This window comes from Hippopotamus amphibius, chromosome 1, assembly GCF_030028045.1.
Source record: "Hippopotamus amphibius kiboko isolate mHipAmp2 chromosome 1, mHipAmp2.hap2, whole genome shotgun sequence".
NCBI lineage: Eukaryota > Metazoa > Chordata > Mammalia > Artiodactyla > Hippopotamidae > Hippopotamus > Hippopotamus amphibius.
In genome coordinates, this window is record NC_080186.1 from 140,037,228 (window position 1) to 140,056,276 (window position 19,049).

The 19,049-nt window shown below is 38.2% G+C and overlaps 1 protein-coding gene across 2 annotated transcripts; it reads right to left on the bottom strand.

Moving 5' to 3' along the window:
- Positions 1 to 1,779: 1,779 nt before the first annotated feature.
- MAT2B (methionine adenosyltransferase 2 non-catalytic beta subunit) lies at positions 1,780 to 18,322 on the bottom strand. Of its 2 annotated transcripts, none has more exons than XM_057729611.1 (7): positions 18,180 to 18,322; positions 10,285 to 10,479; positions 8,807 to 8,921; positions 8,466 to 8,618; positions 4,393 to 4,586; positions 3,403 to 3,516; positions 1,780 to 2,929 (listed from the first exon to the last, which is right to left on the bottom strand). In XM_057729611.1, the coding sequence occupies exons 1-7, from the start codon at positions 18,207 to 18,209 to the stop codon at positions 2,759 to 2,761; spliced, it is 972 nt and encodes a 323-aa protein (XP_057585594.1). In that variant the 5' UTR covers positions 18,210 to 18,322; the 3' UTR covers positions 1,780 to 2,758. The 2 variants fall into 2 exon arrangements, with proteins under 2 accessions (XP_057585594.1, XP_057585587.1); XM_057729604.1 differs by lacking the exon at positions 18,180 to 18,322 and adding an exon at positions 15,781 to 15,928.
- Positions 18,323 to 19,049: the final 727 nt, after the last annotated feature.

The window sequence follows — 19,049 nt, forward strand, 5'->3', positions numbered from 1 at the left end:
TCCATGATTTCTTATATAGAGAGATGTCAAAAATGTCAAGTCATGAAAGAGAAAAAAAGACTAAGGAACGATTCTAGACTGAAGCTAAAGCAAGATGGTAACAAGCGCCATGAGTAGTCCTGGATTGGGCAGACTGATAAAGGACATCACTAGGACAACTGATGAAATCTGAAATCTGAATCCTCTATGGATTAGAGGATAATATTATATCGATGTTAACGTCTTGACTTTGATGGTCACATAACGGGTTATGTGGACATGTATTCTTACTTTTAAAAAACATACACTTCAGTTTATATACTAAGTAGGTGATTAGGCGTCATGACTCCAACTTACTCTGAAATGGTTCAGGGAAAAATACATGTATTCTATGCGTACATGTGAAAAAGAGAAAGAGAAAATGATAGGAAGGGACTCCCCTGGTGGCGCAGTGGTTAAGAATGTGCCTGCTAATGCAGGGGACACAGGTTCTTTTCCTGGGCCAGGAAGATCCCACGTGCCGTGGAGCAACTAAGCCTATGTGCCACAACTACTGAGCCTGCGCTCTAGAGCTCAGTGAGCCACAACTATTGAGTCCATGTGCCGCAACTACTGAAGCCCAGGCACCTAGAGCCCACGCTCCACAATAGAAGCCACTGCAATAAGAAGCCCTCGCACCGCAACGAAGAGCAGCCCCCACTTGCCACAACTAGAGAAAGCCCACACGTAGCACCAAAGACCCAATGCAGCCATAAATAAATAAATAATCTTTAAAAAAAAGACAGGAAACAATATGGCTAAATGTCGACAACTGGAGAATCTGGAAAAGGGATTACAGGCATTCTGTATGGTATTATGGCAACTTTTCTGAGACTGAAATTTCAAAATGAATAGAAAAAAAAGGACATTCTTTGTAACTATATAAATTCCAAGGCACAGTAAATAAAAAAAAATCAAGTGCATAAAAATGTGTATTATACTACTCTACGTAAACAAAGGGATGGTGAGAGTATGAACACATACACATGTCATAAGACTATGTTCTTATATAGGTAGAATGCCTGTAGAAACATACCAGAATCTGACCTACATTGGTTTCTTTCACAGATGAAACATAAGTGGCTAGAGAAGGATGACAAAGAAGTTTTTTTTTACTCTGAAAATCTGAATTGTGTACTATGCGAAATGAAGTAACTTAAAAAAAAAAAGAAAAAGAAAAAGAAAAAGCCAGAATGCTTCAGTGGTTGCCAAATACAAGTGCCAGGCTGGCTGTCTTAGAAGGACCTGGGAACATTTAAAACTACATTAGCAGGCATCAATTCCAGAAATTCTATTTCAATGGATCCAGAATAAGGTTTAGGTAGTGGTAAAATTTCCCTAGTTAATAATAAAACACAGCATGGTTTGGGAACTACTGCTTTAACCAAATCACCCACACCTGATCCTCTCTAAAACTCAAACTTTAAGTAAATTAGGAAATTAGAAACAAATACTTTTTCTCTAATGAGAAAATAAGATCATAACCTAGGGAAAGAATACTCCACAAGTGAAATTGTAAACTCTGAAAGCAGGATTTGCACTGAACTCTAAATAGAGGCCAGGTCTCACTAGTTACTCTACCTTTGTGCTTTCTTATTAAGGATCAAAAGTACTGTTGAGGCTAACGTAACCTGAATATCACCTGGTACAGAAAACACATCCAAATACCCTGCATTCTTCAAAAGGAACATTCTATGTAAATATATTACAAGAGTATATAGTTATTTACTTTTCATTAAAAAAAAAGTGGGCACAAGTAAATACAATATCTGTAACATTCTAGATTTCAAGTGGTATGTTCACCAGGCTTCATTTTATTATTATGTTTTATATCTTAATGTATATTAACTATATTCTCTTGACTGTATCAGATGTTACACGATAAGAAGGTAATTTAAAAAAACTAAAGCAACAAAACAAGAGTTTAAATATCTGCTCCTTACATTTAAACAAAGAGAAGTAAATACAAGAAAACTAAGCAGTACCATGCCAGCAGCACATATTTATTATTATTCATGAATGACTGAAAGACTTACATGGCCCATTACTATTAGTATAACCACACATATGAAATATCACTTAGTGACATGGAGTGAAAAGGAAAGTTTCATATATATTAAAAAAATACATACACATACACACATTCTCTTTCTCAAGGGCTCACCATTCACTGCTACAAAAGCAGGAGGCATCAAGCTGCAGGAGTTCCAATATACATGACGTTGAAATATCTCAAGCATAAAAACTACACTTAAGTTGCAAAAATAAAGTTTCTTTCTCCAAACATTTTGATCTGAGCTCAAGCAAAGCAAATGATGAATACCAATGATTTTTATACTATTTAACACACTTGAAAACATGAAAGGATCAACAGTTGCAAAAGTCCTGAAACTGTAGAGGTTATTTATAGGAATGAACAATGCATTTCATCCAAAAAAAAAAAAAAAGTCTACAGCAGATGTGTTTCATCCTGGCTCTCAAATATTTGAGAATCATCATTTACTATATTCAAACAGCGAATTAAGCCAGAATAAAATGATGAACAGAAAACTCATTACTTCAAACAAGGCATTATTGCCCTTGGTTTCCTTAGACAGCTTCACTAGTGCAAGAGCATCATTTACCTGAAAGATCATGAGTCACAATTAAAGAGCACTCATACAAAACTATTTCCTTTTTCTTTAAAAAGTGCCACATACTTGACGTCTCATTTAAAAAAAAATACACCACCACACATACACTAATGAAAGACTGTCTGTCTCCATCTCTTGTCAATGAGGAAAGGCCAGAGTGATTCTTTGATTCCAATCCGAAATGGTGTTCGCTGGCCAATGCCCAAGGTCTCCAATTTGGAGCAGTCAAGCTGAGCGTTTCTCGGACGTTGTGCTCCTATGACAGGACTGTCAGTTATCTTTAAAACAAAAACAAAAAATCAAAAAAATAAGGAGCCGCAGGTTGAGGTTTTATATTCTCTACTTCCCTTTGCCCTCCGTGCAAGAAATCTGATTTGATCCCTGGAAAAATAAATAAAATGTCTGCCACAATCAAGACAATACTTTTTCTATAAACTTCACCAATACTTGGTATACACAGTAATTTAGAGAAAATAAACAATAGAAACTGCCAACATAGAGGCAAAGTGCACTTTGATTAGTACCGGAAAATAAAGTTTTCCAACACTGCCAAACAAGAAATCCATAGTATGCATTACAGTGATAGTGTAGGGTTAGCTTGTTTTTTTCTTGGCCACACTGTGCAGCTGGCGGGATCTTAGTTCCCCAACCAGGGATGGAACCTGTGCCCCTTGCAGTAGAAGTGCTGAGTCCTAACCACTGGACCACCAGGCAAGTCCCAGTAAGCAGGTTTTAAATGCCATGTACTCACCGGTCTTAAGTGGCTGCTGGGGAGGTTGAAGGCATCTGCAATTGCACATGCCATTTCATACTTGGTCATCTGTTCATTGCCAGACCAGTGGAAGGTTCCCTTAATTGATGGATCCTGACAAGGACAGGAAAAATTCAAAGCAGTTTCAAACTTTTTGAGTTGAGTGGAATGGCAAGTGTGACAAGAAAACTCACTTAAACAGGTTCAGGAAAAAAAATGCATCGCTCCTTTCTGGAATGCTCCACACAAGATATCTAAAATCAAATTCCTATAAATATCCCCAGCTAAACATGAAAAGCAATTTCTAGAATTTAGCCTTGGGAATTTTTTTAAAATAAAAATGTTAAGTGGCTCTGATTTTATTTAGTGGGAATCCTAAATTTTTATGAAAAACAGGCCAATTTAACAAGTATTTCCAATTATCTTAAAAAGCTAAAACCAAAACTTAATAGAACCAAGATGAGCTGATTAGTCATAACATCCTTAAATATTGTCATGATACATATTTTTTTAAAAAGTATGTAAATGTTGATGTATTAAAAAGCCAGTCATGCTACTATTAATATTCTAAAATAAATCCGTCTCCAATCTTTCTTTCTGTGGATATTCTATGTAGCTCCAACTTTTTCAAATGCTTAAAATGAACTATCAATACTATTCAAATCTCTAAAAACAATTACAAATTACTCTTATAGTGGCTGAAATGATAAATCCCTATGCAGGGTCTTCTTTGCCACTACCTAGATCTTAAGTCAACATTATTTAATACAGTCTTCTTAAAAGACATTAGGAGATTATTTTGTTATCCAAAGAAAAATACAAGTTTTCAGTTATCTTGCAATAACAGAATGACAGATTGGGTCTACAGTATTTGAGAAATAAAATCAAACGTAACAGCATATTTTCATTATTCATAAATACAGCCTACTACCTGAACTACTTTTGTTTGCTGTCCTTGTAAGTTTAAAAAAAAAGCACTCAGATTCTCACCAGCATCCTCTTCTCTGCTAACTGACGACACACAGTGGCCACATCTTTGACGTGTGTGGGGAACCGCTGCTGCCAGTGGTCCATGTTCGCGGACTTGTTGCTGAACTGCACTTTATCAAACATAACAGTCACAGCACTTTCCTCAAGCTTTTCAACATCTCCATACAGAACAGGAATTCTCAAAACAGCAGCTCCTAGAGAGTAATAAAAGCAGATAATATTTCAAAGCTGACTGGTTCTTAAGTCTTGCTGTGAGATGAAAAGTGTGTGGATTTAAATGACATCATCACAGAAAACTTGCAATATACCAAAACGACACAGCTCACCTATTTAACAAATGTGATCCAGAATATTTTTAAATGTTTGTAATGTGGGGTATTTTTATAATTATATTAACTATATAATCTCTTCATTATTATGGCCATTAAAAACAAAACTGATCATGACAACTAAATGCAACAAACGATCCTTGACTGTACCTAGATTAAAAAATATACACCCACTGGGCTTTCCTAGTGGCACAGTCATTAAGAACCCACCTGCCAATGCAGGGCACACAGGTTCAATTCCTGGGCCAGGAAGATCCCATGTGCTGCAGAGCAACTAAGCCCGTGCGCCACAACTACTGAGCCTGCGCTCTAGAGCCCACGAGCTACAACTACTGAAGCCCGCGTGTCTAGAGCCCGTGCTCTGCAATGAGAAGCCACCACAATGAGAAACCTGCGCACTGCAACGAAGAGTAGCCCCCACTGGCCACAACCAGGGGAAGCCTGTGTGCAGCAATGAAGACCCAAGGCAGCCAATAAATAAATAAATAGATGATAAAATAATCTTAATATATACATATGCCATAAAGGATATTATTGGGACAAAACTCTTATATAGATTGTGTATTGTATTAATGTTAAATTTCCTGAGTGTGATAACTGCATTGTAATTATCTGAAGAACATCCTTGTTGAAGACACATGGTGACATATCTTGGAGTGAAATTCAACTAATTCTCTATGAATTCTAGAAGAAAAGAGGGTAAAAACACATGGCAGACTTCCCTGGTGGTCCAGTGGTTAAGACTCCACACTTCCACTGCAGGGGCCACCAGTTCGATCCCTGGCCAGGGAACTAAGATCCCACATGTTGTGCAGCACAACAAAAAAACTACGTGGCAAAATATAGACAATTGGTGAATCTATACAGAGTATATGAGTTGTTTACCACATAGTCCTGGAAACCACTGACTAAGGAATTATGAGCTATTTCAATTTTATGTTCGTCAATACTGAGGGGTTACAATAGATTAGATAATTAACATTTTAATTAAAATTCAACAAAAACTATTTTAAATTAACTTATTGGACAGCTGTACAGATGACCTTTGAACAATACAGGTTTGAACTGTGTGGATCCATTTATATGCGGATATTTTTCATGTAGAACATCATGTACAAGACTTGTATTGAAGTGGACAGCCTATCATTACACAGGTGTAAGGTGAGTGATATTTAATATAAAGTTAGTAATGTGTTAGTTTTGTTTTATAACTGTTTTCTTTTTTAAAAAAATAAAATTATTTACTTATTTGTTGGCTGCACTGGGTCTTCATTGCTACACACAGGTTTTCTGTAGTTGCAGTGAGCAGAGGCTACTCTCCATTATGGTGGGCAGGCTCCTCACTGCAGTGGCTTCTCTTGTTGCGCAGCACACGCTCTAGGCACGCGGGCTTCAGTAGTTGTGCCACGAGGGCTCAATAGTTGTGGCTCTAGAGTGCAGGCTCAAAAGTTGTGACTCACAGGCTTAGTTGCTCCACAGCATGTGGGATCTTCTGGGACCAGGGATTGAACCCACGTCCATTGCATTGACAGGTAGATTGTTAACCACTGTGCCACCTAGGAAGCCCTATAACTTTGTTTTCAAAGAGTTACATTACATACAGTATGCCTCTCCTCTCTCTAGTAACTGGAGAAACTCCATGTCAGTCTATCATCACAGGTAAGTGGTATTTGACAAAATATAACAGTATTTCTAACACTGTATTATGAGTATGACTGTAATACTGCATGCCATTAAAATGTCATGAGGACTTCCTAGGTGACAGAGTGGTAAAGAATCCGCCTGCCAATGCAAGGGACACGGGTTCAAGCCCTGCCCTAGGAAGATTCCACATGCCACGGAACAACTAAGCCCGTGTGCCACAACCATTGAGCCTGTGCTTTAGAGCCCGTGAGCCACAACTATTGAGCCCATGTGCCGCAACTACTGAAGCCCACGCGCCTAGTGCCCATGCTCCACAACAAGAGAAGCCACTACAATGAGGAGCCTGCGCACCACAATGAAGAGTAGCCCCCACTCGCAGCAACTAGAGAGAGCTCGAGTGCAGCAATGAAGACCCAATGCAATCAATAAATTAAATAAGTTAATTAATTAAAAATGTTAGGATTCATCATTAGTGTACAGGCTAGGTTACCATGAAGCAACTGTATCAGTTACACTAGGCTACCATCAAGTTATCATACTACTGCTTAGTCCTTATTAATGCCTGAATTGTACCTGTAAATAAACACAAATATCTTCTCACATTATCTTTTCATTTTTGATGTGTAGTGCTAGTAATATGTATCACATCTACTGTTTTCTATCATGTAAAATAACACTGATGTAGGCACTGACAGACGACTCATCTTGTAAATAGATGATGTAAACTTACAGTACTGATACAATACTCTATGTATTTTCTCTAACGATTTTCTTAATATTTTCTTCTCTCTAGCTTACTTCAAGAATAGTATATAATACATATAACACAGAAAATATGTGTAAATTGACTGTTTATGTTTCAGGAAGGCTTCGGTCAATAGTAGGTTATGAGTAATTAAGTCTTTGGGGAGTTTAAAGTCATACATGGATTTCCCACTGTGCAGGGCTTGGCAACCCTAATTCCTGTGTTGTCCAAGGGTCAGTCGTATATCAATATATATTCAAGGATGATTTCCAAAGGATAATTTTTTTTTAAGTCAGCTTTTTTTTAAATATATATATTTTTAATTTATTTTCTTACTTATTGGCTGCATTGGGTCTTTGTTACTGCGTGCGGGCTTTCTGTAGATGCTTAGAGCGGGTCTACGCAGGCTTCTCATTGCAGTGGCTTCAGTAGTTGAGGAGTGTGGGCTCAACAGTTGTGGCTCACAGGCTATAGAGCGCAGGCTCAGTAGTTGTGGAGCACAGGCTTAGCTGCTCTGCAGCATGTGGGATCTTCCCAGACCAGGGCTCAAACCTTTGTCCCCTGCATTGACAGATGGACTCTTAACCACTGGGCCACCAGGGAAGCCCCCAAAGGATAATTTATAATACAAAAAAAACCCTGAAGGTCTGTTAGTAAGGTATGTATACTAGGGGATGCTTCTCAGGGCTGTAGTACCATCTGAGGCAGTAGTTTTAGAGCAGGAGATCATTAAATCAAATATTATGCAGCCACTGATATGAAAAAGATATCCCAGAGATGGCTCCATATGAACTGAAGTGCATGTATATGGGGGGAGGGGGGGAGTTACAAAACATGCACACATGTTTAAAAATTCACAAAAAATACTTCCATACATAAGCACACTTGGTGTTTCTCTCTCTGAGGGAGCAATATAAGAGAACTCTTCACAATTTTAAATTTTTTTATATTTTTCTTCAACAAGGGTATACTTTTATAATCAGCACATTTATGTGTGTGTATACATACAAAAACAAAGGAAAAAAGAAAAACCATACAAATAACAGAACACCACAATCCAAGAAAAATGATATTGACCTGTTTTTTGAATGATTACAAAAATTTGTACTGTATGATTTGTTTTCTCTAACAATATTTATGCACACACTGATACCGGAAAAAGTCTGGAACGATTCATAAATTCTTCAGGATTTCAAAAATTCTTGTTTTTCTTTAGTTGATAAAGAAAAACATGGTTTTCTCCAATGATTTATGTTCCTTCACTAATTTTTTTTTTAATTAAAAACATATATATACACATCATAAACAAAAAGGAATCCTCAAAAACAGTCAGGGGCTAAAGGTATGTGTCTTACCTAAATTGTTCTCCAGGACGGCCTTTTCTCCTTCTAATTTTGTTTTGCCATATAGATTTAGGGGACTTGGTATGTCTTCCTCTCTATAAGGTGGGTTTGTTCCATCAAAGACATAATCGGAGCTAATGTAGATTAGAAATGCTCCAATTGCAGCTACAAAAAAAGACAGAAAGAAAAGAATCTGTTAAATTACTACTTGACATGACTCTTTACTGGAATTTGTAACCACTTTTTCATCATGTAGATAACAAATCTTTTATAAGCCATCTACAAAACTTTAATCTTTACAAACTCAGCAATCACTTAATATTTTATGAAGATTTTTATAAAGTCATCATTACCTGCTTCCTTTGCTAAATTCCCAGAAGCATCCACATTAAGTTGAGAAGCAGCATCTGGCTGATTTTCTACAACATCTGGCCTTCTCTCTGCTGCACAATGTACTATGACATGGGGCTGGAAGTTAAGCATTGATGTATTTTTAACCCAAAAAGGAACACACAGAAGAACTACACCTTTCCAACGTAATATTAATTCATAGAAAAACGTTTATTAAATCAACACTCCTCCAACTAAAGAATCACTGTAAGTTTTAATGTAGTTTTGTCACACTTCCCTTTTTCAACATTCAAACTTCCTTAGAAATATATTTATAGGCACTGAAAAGGAGAGAGCAGTTTAACAATCTCCAAGGAAAATCAGACACAACTCTGTCAACTATGCTTCTAAATCAAAATACGCTTCATCCCCTAATCTGGATGGGAGAAAAGAGCAATCGTTTATGTAATTAATATGACCTAAATATTTTTAATAAGTCTATGGTGAAGGGAGAGGAACAGTAATTGCAAATTAAATTCATAAATTCAAATCTCTTAAACTAATCATTTAAAGAAAATTAACTATCCATAAAAATTACATTCCCAGTTGAGCATTTAAGTATGCCACCTATACCCTAAGCACCATGCGAGGAGCAAGGATTTCACAATCTAATGCAAGAAATAGGTATGTAAAGAGACTGTTTCAATATCGTATGACCTACGTCAGGACAGAGGAACGCAGAGGGTCCTTTGTAGAGAAGGGGCACCTACTTCCCACAGGAGCTGAGTCAAAGCTAAGATTTGGGAAGACCAGTGACATGCAGGGCTTGTGTGCCCACACACCAAACTTTCTCCTTGTCAGAAACTGCTTGACGAAGCATGATCTGAGAGTTGTTTTCAAACTAAAATGTGCATAAGCTGGGGTGGTTCTTAAAATGTAGAGCCCCAGGCCCCATCACAGACACTGAATAAAAATCTCTGGGAGTGAGACTCAAGAACAAGTTTCCCAAATGATTCTGATGCAGATGGTCCTTGGATCATATTTTTAGGAAGAACCTGAACTCTTGATTTGATCAGAGGTGTTAACAGAACCTAAATTTTTCTACAGCTTTTCCATGACCATCACCAACAAGTTGTATAACCACTCTGAGCCTTTGCGATCTCTAAAATGGAAATAAGAATACCTATTTTGCAGTGTTATAAGGTTTACAGATAACATTAAGAAAGGACTTGCACAGAAAATGGTACTTACTTGAGTACTTCACAAACATAAGCTTTTTATAAAATGCTTCATTTTCTGCCTTTTGTCAACCTATGTCTCAATCTAACCTTTTTAAGGATGACATATACTTACGCATGCCCCCCCACCAAAAAAAATGTGCACTATATATTATTGTTGCTTAATAGGTTAGAGCTTTAAGTACAGTAACTTCCTTGAGAACATTTTTTAAATCATCCAGGCAATTATTAATAGCTTACTTGTGTGTTAAAATAAACCGTACCTGAAAATCATAAATGATGTGATGAACTTCACTGGAATTCAAGAGATTAACCTGCTCAAATTTTGGTCTTGCTCTCCTAAAACCACAGCCAACAGCATGCCAATTATTCTGCTGAAATTCTTTGTACACAGCTCTGCCAAGAAGCCCAGTGGCACCAGTAATCAGAACCCGCCTGTTGGGGATGTTAACTTCCTCCTAAAATGTGAAGGGGGCAAAAAGGATTGTTTAATTTGAAAACTGTCTCTCGATGAAATTAGCCACCATCTTCATTCACTAAGTGCTTCACGTCTGAATTGTTTGCTTCAGGTCCCATATCTATAAACCAATTCTTAAGTCAGAACAATGATTAATCACACTGCAGCCATAAACATGTCACTTCAGAAAAAAGTTGTAACAATCTTACCCAAGATACAGAGCCTAACATGATACTGCTAGGAATCACCTAGTCAAATAGGTTTAGGTGTCCTGTGGTAATAATGGGGAAAAGCTTACTTTTACAATCAATGACGTCCAAATTAGTAATAAACAGCAACTTTCATTGCGTTCTTCCGTTTATAAAAATGCAATTATTTAGTTTTAAGCCTACTCATTTTATGGCCTGATTAAATATTGGGGCTATATTCTGCTGCTATGTTTCCAAATTGACATTTCTGGTCTTCAGTTTTTAATCCCAAGTTTCTTTTCAAATTTCATTGACTTTCTCATACTGTGATAGGTCCAAATTAGAGAATTCACATTTCATAGGAATTTATGTATAAGAAGAATAAATTTGGTCCTTATAGTGTTAACGTTCTTTGTAAGTTTAACCAAACTGGTAAATATTCCTGCATTAATTCTAAATTTACCTATTTAGACTAGTTAGAGCTAATAAACACAGACAGAGAATAAGAAAAAAATAAAATGTTTTAAACTGGTCTGTGTTGCTATTGTGAAAACAGAAAAAATTCCTCACACACTGAAATTAAAAAGGAACTACTATTTAGGAAACAATTCTTCCCAAGACAGGTAACACCATATTTCCTCACAGACTCTTGAATTAAGTCAACATTTACTATTAAGGAAAAAAAAAAAAAAGAGCTTTATTAAATTATATCAACTGGAGGTCTTTTAAATTTCAAATGTTTTTATAGTCACCTAATTCTGAGTGGTCAAAAACCTTAAATATGCACACAACACCCAAATATGCACACAATACCTAGCCCTCAATTCAGCTAACTTAAAACCATATGCTTTAAAAAAAAAAAAAAAAGGCCACCCAAATCAAGTATTTCTATCATAGGAAAAACCTGAAATGAAACGACTGACAGAGATAGTATAAAGGTAAGTTCTTAATGATTTTTTTTTCCCTTAGTTCAACCAATTTCAAGACACTTTAGAAGTTAAAGAAAAATTCACCTAGGCTCTCGGTTGCAAAACTTGGCTCTAAGCCAAATGATCTATGAAAACAAGGACTTCAGCCAGCAAAATATTTTCTTTGAATTTCTGGCAAGAAAACAACTCTACAAAGACTGAAATTGTAAAGAGGTTAAAACATGCCAAGTCTAGCAGAGATAAGACCAGAAAACACTTTACACAGGATAAAACCATAAAGATCCCTGGGAAAACTATAAAAAAGCTATGCTCTGGTTTCTTCTGCGTTTCTCACTTCACTTTAAAGAAGGAAAGGAAAAGACAGCAGTTCTTAGATCACTGGTTCACAGGCTTTATTTGCTGAGGACAGGAATCAACTGGAAGGCTTTCAGATTCAGTAGATTTGGAATGAGGCCTGATAATCTTCATTTCTAACAAGTTTCCAGGTGGTGCTGGTGATTTGGAAACTGAACTTTGAGAACTCCAGACAAGTTCAAGACCTTCCTAAAGATAGCTCTTACTCAAACAAGTCAAAAAACTGCCATCTTCCTTTTTGGAAGCGATGGCATTTTTTCCCTTTTCCCCCTTAAAAAGGAAAACTAGAAAAAGAAGTCAAAGAACAAGTATCATGCTTCTAGTAATCACAAAATTACTAAACAGTAAAATAAGATCTCTGTGTAATTCACTGATTCTGTGAAGCACGTTTTTTCCTCATTTATCATCTCTGTTAAATAAATAAAATAAAGATGGTTTGGCAGTGTTTTCTGCTTTTTAGTGCATCTTAAAATAAGAGCCCAGATAATCTTATAATTGAGAGCATCTTAGATTTGATAAAATATAGTATTAAGTTAAAAGCACAGCAAGGCTCTTTAGGGAATATAATTACACTTAACTTTAAAAAAGGATGGGCGTTGCATGGAGAAAATACAACCTTACTTCCTTATACCCTGGGAGAATATATAAGGTCCCTAGAATAAAATATGAAACAGCCGACTTTACCTAGTGGTCAGATGTCAATGCTCAAGAACTTTCTACATTAAAAGAGCAGAGATCTAAAGTGCAAGCATTTTCTGAAACAAATGATTCTGTACAATCTTATATTTGAAAACTATCATATGTTATATATAAACCTACATCATACCTTTTGACCACAGGAAGAGTCCTATTCGGCAGGGCAAGTATTACTTCCAAAGTGAGGAAACTTAAGTCTACAGATGTTAAAGCTTTTGCCCATAGCAAAAGGGAAAAGCCTGGAAATAGAACTTGAGTCCTTTTGCTTCTATCATCCAGCCAAACACACACTGAGTTTTGTCTCAATTCTCTGAATTTACACTTTTCATGATGATTAAATTTTATCTGCTCTGTCACAAACTGTGACATTGAGAAGTTACTCCACCTCTATTGATTTATGCCCGTTGGTGAAATGAGGCATTTGGGCAAGATGACTAAAGCTCTTCCAGCTTTATAACCCTACAATTGTAACATTTTCCACATTATCCTTACCACAGAGGGATCTCAACAGACTGAAAAAAATTTCATTTAAAGTAACTTTTTCTCTTTTCATATAGTTCTCTCTAGAGACTCAATGAGCATCTTTTGTCACCAGTATAGGAACCAAAACAAGATGTTTTCATTTGGATTCCAAGTTTATTGGTGGCTGGCAAATAAAACATGCATCACTCAAATTAAAAGAGGTCAAACAAAAATAAATCTCCTATTTTTGAGTTTCTATAAACAAAACTCTACCTGAAGCTTCTTAAAGCAGATTGTTTTGATTTTTTTCTTTTTAAAAGAAGAGAAATATTCCTCTAAAAATTATTTTGGACCATTACTCTGTAAATTACTTTAGTTCTGCAAAACACAGAATGTCCAAACACCTCAAAGAACTCTGAATGGAAGAACATAGAGCTGTGTAGTTAAAGCATAAGTAAGAGTTGAAGATACTCTGTCTGCCTGAAAAGTCTATTTCTCAATTTTTATTCTTAATGTATACTAAACATCACTTTAAGTTACTCTGAATATATCTGCCTCTTACCCTATAAACTCTGAGATGTACAGAATTCGGTAACTTCAGGTGACCAGGTTTATAGAAACCAAAAATAAATCCTTGAAAAAGTAAATACGTACAATAAATGAAAAGTCATAGTTCTTATTATGCCATCGAATCAAATAATACTGAATTGTACAGGTAACAGAAGATAAATGGCTCTTTCAAAATGGTCCAAAACAGTACTGTAGGACAGTGGTTTCTACTCTAGCACACTTAAATTAACTTCTACTAAAAACGTCCTAGAAAAAGTCAAGAGTGAAACATCACAAATATCTAAAGAGTGTTCTTAAATTTTAGTGGTAAATGTAATTATACTTTGCTATTTTTAGAACCGCTTCAATCTAGCAAAGCTTCACATTGATTTATTTGATTCTCACAAACATTCCCCTTGAGGCAGATCTTTAAGCGGACCTTTGAGTAGACACTCCTGGACTTCAAGAAACTTTTTAAGATACCTAGGTGATGAGACAGGTTAATAACAAAACAGGGAAGCACAAAGCAAAAATAAGAAAATGCAAGCCCCAGGGAATAAATAATTTATTTCACAGGACCCTGCCAGGGGCAGCACAAACCTCTGGGTCAACGAGATAAAAAAAAAACTAACAAAAAAAAAACTAAGGTATGCACTCTGGCTTCTGTACATTGCTTCTGCATAGATAAACATAGCTATAGGCTCCCAAAAGCGCGGGAACTAGTCTAAAAAGGAGAAAGCTCTCCTCTGGTTGGGGGCTCAGTCTTTGGATGTGAATCCACTGGGCCTGTACCGGTAGAATAAACATTGCTTCCTGCATTACAAGCCTTGGTGTCCTGCCTACCTCTACCGATTCCTCCAACAGTGACACTGGTCTAACTCCTACTGTCACCCAATTGTACCCCACAGCCAGTATTATTAACAGGAACCACTACAGTCTATTTCTCTAACATAAACTATCAGACAGTCCTAGTTTTCACGACTGAGTTTTAATTCTACAGGTTTTTAGAGCAGCCAATATGTGCCAAGCTTCTGGTTGTGCAATTTTAATGGAAAAAAAAAAAAACATTTTCATTAGTCTACTGAACTCCTACTGTGAAAACTGATTAAGCTTTCTATACACACATATACATAATGTGTGCATATACACAAACATCAACAATGTGTAACATTACGGTACTTAGCATTGTTTGGGGTACACAGGAACAAAATAGACGTTTATATAGCCCATTAACCTAACCTTACCCTCCAAATTTCAAAACAATTTTAAAACACTAAACATACTATATTTTGGAGGCGTAAAAACTTTGCATTATCAAAAACTGCCATCACCTATATCCTGAAGATGTATTAGTCTAGGCATTAACATTCTTTTTATCCCCAGTGCTAGGTACATTCTGTGGACTGATGAATGCTGGGGGGCCTGGAATGAAACAGGAGAGGATGGGGCCTCTTCAATCACAGCAATAGCTTTCGTTTATGCAATCTCCGTTACGGTTCGAAGTCTGGGTCAAATAGATCTACACTTGAATCCTGACTGCAACCTTACTGAGTGAACTTGGGCCAAGGACTCGTCCTCCAAGCCTCAATTTTCTTATCTGTAAAATGGAAGAAAACCAGTATCTCATAATTACGAGGATTAAAGTAAATAATTCATGTAAAGTGCATTAACATACTGCCATGTATAGGCTAAGAGTTCAGTTAACTTTTCAACTCCAATCCTGTTGTTATTTCTGAAAAGCCACCTGGCTCCTCCTTTCTCAGAGATACGAACTATTAAAACTGAAAGATATAAACTAAGGATGAAAAAGAAATTTGGAAAAAACCCGAACTGAAACAGCTCTGAAAACCCCTCCTTGTTCCTGGGAGGGGAGAGAGAAGGCTCGAAAGTTAAACCCGACCTACTCATTTCCCGTCGCAGCAGCTAAAAAAGAAAACACAGAAGCGTGTGCACCGAGGTAAACAAACTCTGCGGCGCCGCCCTCGCCTCCCGGGGCCTCCGACTCCGGCAGGAGGCGTCTGCAGCACCACTGGAGACCCCACGACCAGACTCGCCCCCTCCGCGCACCCGGTTCCTACCAGACGTGTCCCCCCGCCCCACGCAGACCCGGGCCGACTCCCTCACCTCCACCAACCGGCAGTCGCCGGGAACAAAGTGGATGGAGAGCTCCTTCTCCCGCCCCACCATGCCCGCCGTCTTGGCGCCGCCGCCGCAGCGGCAGCCACTTCCTCCAGCCCAGGATCGCCGCGGGCCGCAGCTACAACCCGCTCGGCCCGCCTCCTCAGGTCCGGGCCGGCCCCCGCTCACCGCTTCCGGCTTCCGCCGCCAAGACCGCGCCCCTTGATTGGCCACGCTCCGCCGACGCCCCAGAAAGAAGGCGGGCGGGCTCGGGACGCTCCCAGCCCACGCGCCAAGTCTTAAAGGGGTACGCGAAACAAAGGCCCTGGTTTTAAGCAAGGAATCCGAGTTTTGTTTTGGGGCAGCTGGGGGCGAGGGAGGAGTTGTTTATTTTGCATGTTTCTCCTTCTTGACTAGTTAAGGATTGAACTGGATCACCTAGAGTTGCGCGGTGCACAAGAATCTACTGGGCACGTAAAACATAAAGTGGGATAAAACAGTTTAAAGTTATGGTGGGAGGGGTGAGGCGGGAGGTGGGGTGGACCGGAAGAAGCACAAAGGACCTGTATCTCTAGAACACTGAGAATGTTATTTGAGAGATTTAGAAAGAGACTGAAGTAGAAATAAAAGTGTTGGTATCTGAGTCATTAACACTTCAAGAACCCTTTTGTCTTTCCGGGATGCTAAAAAGCAGTACGTGTGAAATCCCAAAGATGTCAAACTAATTTTAACTAGTTTAAAGTAAAAAGATGTGGGGGGGGGGGGGTTGGGGATGAATTATTTGGGTGCCTGTTCAAAATGCATTCTCGGACTTTGCCAGTAATTGCAGAATGAGATGTGGTAGTAGAGTCTGGGACTTTTAGTGGGTTCTAGCGCATTTAACAGAAGTCAAGACCAGCCTTTGAGAAGCACCGCCTTCCTGGCTGCAGCGTCAGGCTACGAGAGCCGAACCTCCGCTACCAAGGAAAATTAAAGGAACCAATACCGAACCTTCTACTACCTGGATCGTGCTTTTTTAAAGTGGCAAGTCAAAAGCAGCTCTAAGCGTTGAGACTGACCTAGCACTTAGCTGCAACTTTTTTCTCTTCCAGTTCAAACCCGAAAAGCCCCCCGCCAACAGGGATGCTTGTGAAATTTACTCGGAAAACAAACAAAAAACCCAAGCATGGACCGCACAGGTCTCGCCAACTTTCCACCGACCAGTCTGAGTGTTCTTGTCCAAACACACAGGATACCAAGACCTTAAAGGTCTCCCACAAACGTGATTACTGCTTGGATGTTTCTAAAACGACATTATTTTCATAAACCTTTCTTCGTTTAGTCTTGGAGCTAAACACTAAGCAGCCTTTAAAAAAATATCTTCCGCGTCTGAGTCCTGTGACTTTCCTCCCTACCCAACCCCCAACAAGAACTCATTTCCTTATTTGCGTAAGCAAAGTTTCTTTGGAACAGTAACAGAAGTGAGCCTCAGGCCGCCTCCCCCCCCTTTTCAATTTTTGTTTTAATCCAGGCTGTTAATCAATTTAGCATTATCTAGAGTCTTTGAGAGGAATGCCCCAACACTAACCCATGTATTATCTGCATACAACAAAGGAAAGGTGTGGGTGGGTATTGGGGGAGCAGATTCACGATCCTCTAGATCCTCCTCTCTTTAAAAAGTGGAAATTTCTGTGAAGTTTGAAGTTGCAACGTGCGATGCAGTCTGATCTTTATAGGGGAAAAAAAGATTGTGTTCAACGCGAAGACGATTTAAGGTCATGCATATGTAATTAGAGTTTTGAGTCTCAGAGCAGCCTTATCTAGAGTGAGGAACAAAAAGAGTTTACTTGCCTGCACTTGAGGATCTGGTTTAATATTTGCCAGATAAAACGTGGCTATGACTCTAGGGGCACATGTTCCTGTATAGGTTTTAATCATTCTTTTTAAAAATGGAAGTTTCTATATGAATAAAAACGCCATTGTTACACAGACAATATCCAAGTTCCTGTGGTGGCTAAGTCTATAAATTTAAAGACAGCAATCGGGAGATAAAAGGTAGGTTAGCAGATTCATTTCATGCCAAGACAAAGAAAGGCTGGAGCACACAACTATAGATAAAATCGTTATTTATACAGAACCTTCGCCTACATCATTGCATTTAATCTAACAAGTGAAACTGCTGTTCTGTTCTGGATTTTCTTTTCGTCAACTGAGACTTAGCTGAGCTCTCCATACAGGGTCAATAATTAAAGTTGCTTTATTATTCCAAGTCCCAAAGTTATACGTTTTAAAGAAATGAATGACACTCATTTGTTTTTTGGTTTTTTGTTTTTTTTAACACTTTCGGTTTTTACCGGACGTTCATTGGGATTCTTTTAAAGAAACTCTAACTCCAGAATGCTTCTTTTCTTGAATAGCTAACTCACCTGTTCCATGTTCTCCGGCATTTCAGGCATGATTCCAAAATTATCTCAGGAAAAGATTTCAGATGGGTCTCTGCCTCTGCCTCCTCGGGCTGGGTCTTTGTTCTGCCTGCAGAGAGCGCAGGCACGCGAAACGTGAGCCACAGCTTCACTCGACCTTTGAAATTAGCATTTTGAGTCCAATCCCAGAATCTCGTGCAGTTTTCCACATTGCAATAAACTGGCAGCTGATTCCCCGTGGCAATCTTGAAAATACCCAATGAGAAGTTTCACGTTTTATTGCCAGCCAAATGAATCCATTATCGAAACCATTAGGAAAACCAACTTTTTTTTTTTCTTGAAAAAGAAATAGATACAGCAAAAACTTCCTGTGAAGACTTGTTGCAATTTTCTCTTGCAAAAGAAAAGCAAGAGCCCGCAGTTGAGAACCACACAGACCATGCAATTGATTCCTGTTCTGAAATATTTTATTGAGCCTCATTAAAACAGAATCCGTTTGGTAAAGTTCGCCAGTGCTTTCCACCTAGTGCTTTCTAATTAACTATTTCAAAGGACAGTAAAATGCACTGGTGGTAACAATAGGCAGAAATTAAAACGCAACAGGTTGTTTCCATTAACAGTGTCCTGCCCTCAGTTTGAGTAAATGGTAGGTGGAGTAGCCTTAAGTTTGGCCGAGCATTAAGGACTACTAGATCACCGATTCCCAGACCTGCCACCACCGGAGAACCTATGAAACAAATCAAGTGGAGCCTAGCAATCCTATTTTTAATAATTTCAAGGGTGATGAATATGCTTAGTTAAATTTCGAACCACTGTTCTGGATTAAAGCTCTGTAACAAGTTTAGAACAACCAACAAAAACTTGCCATTCAGA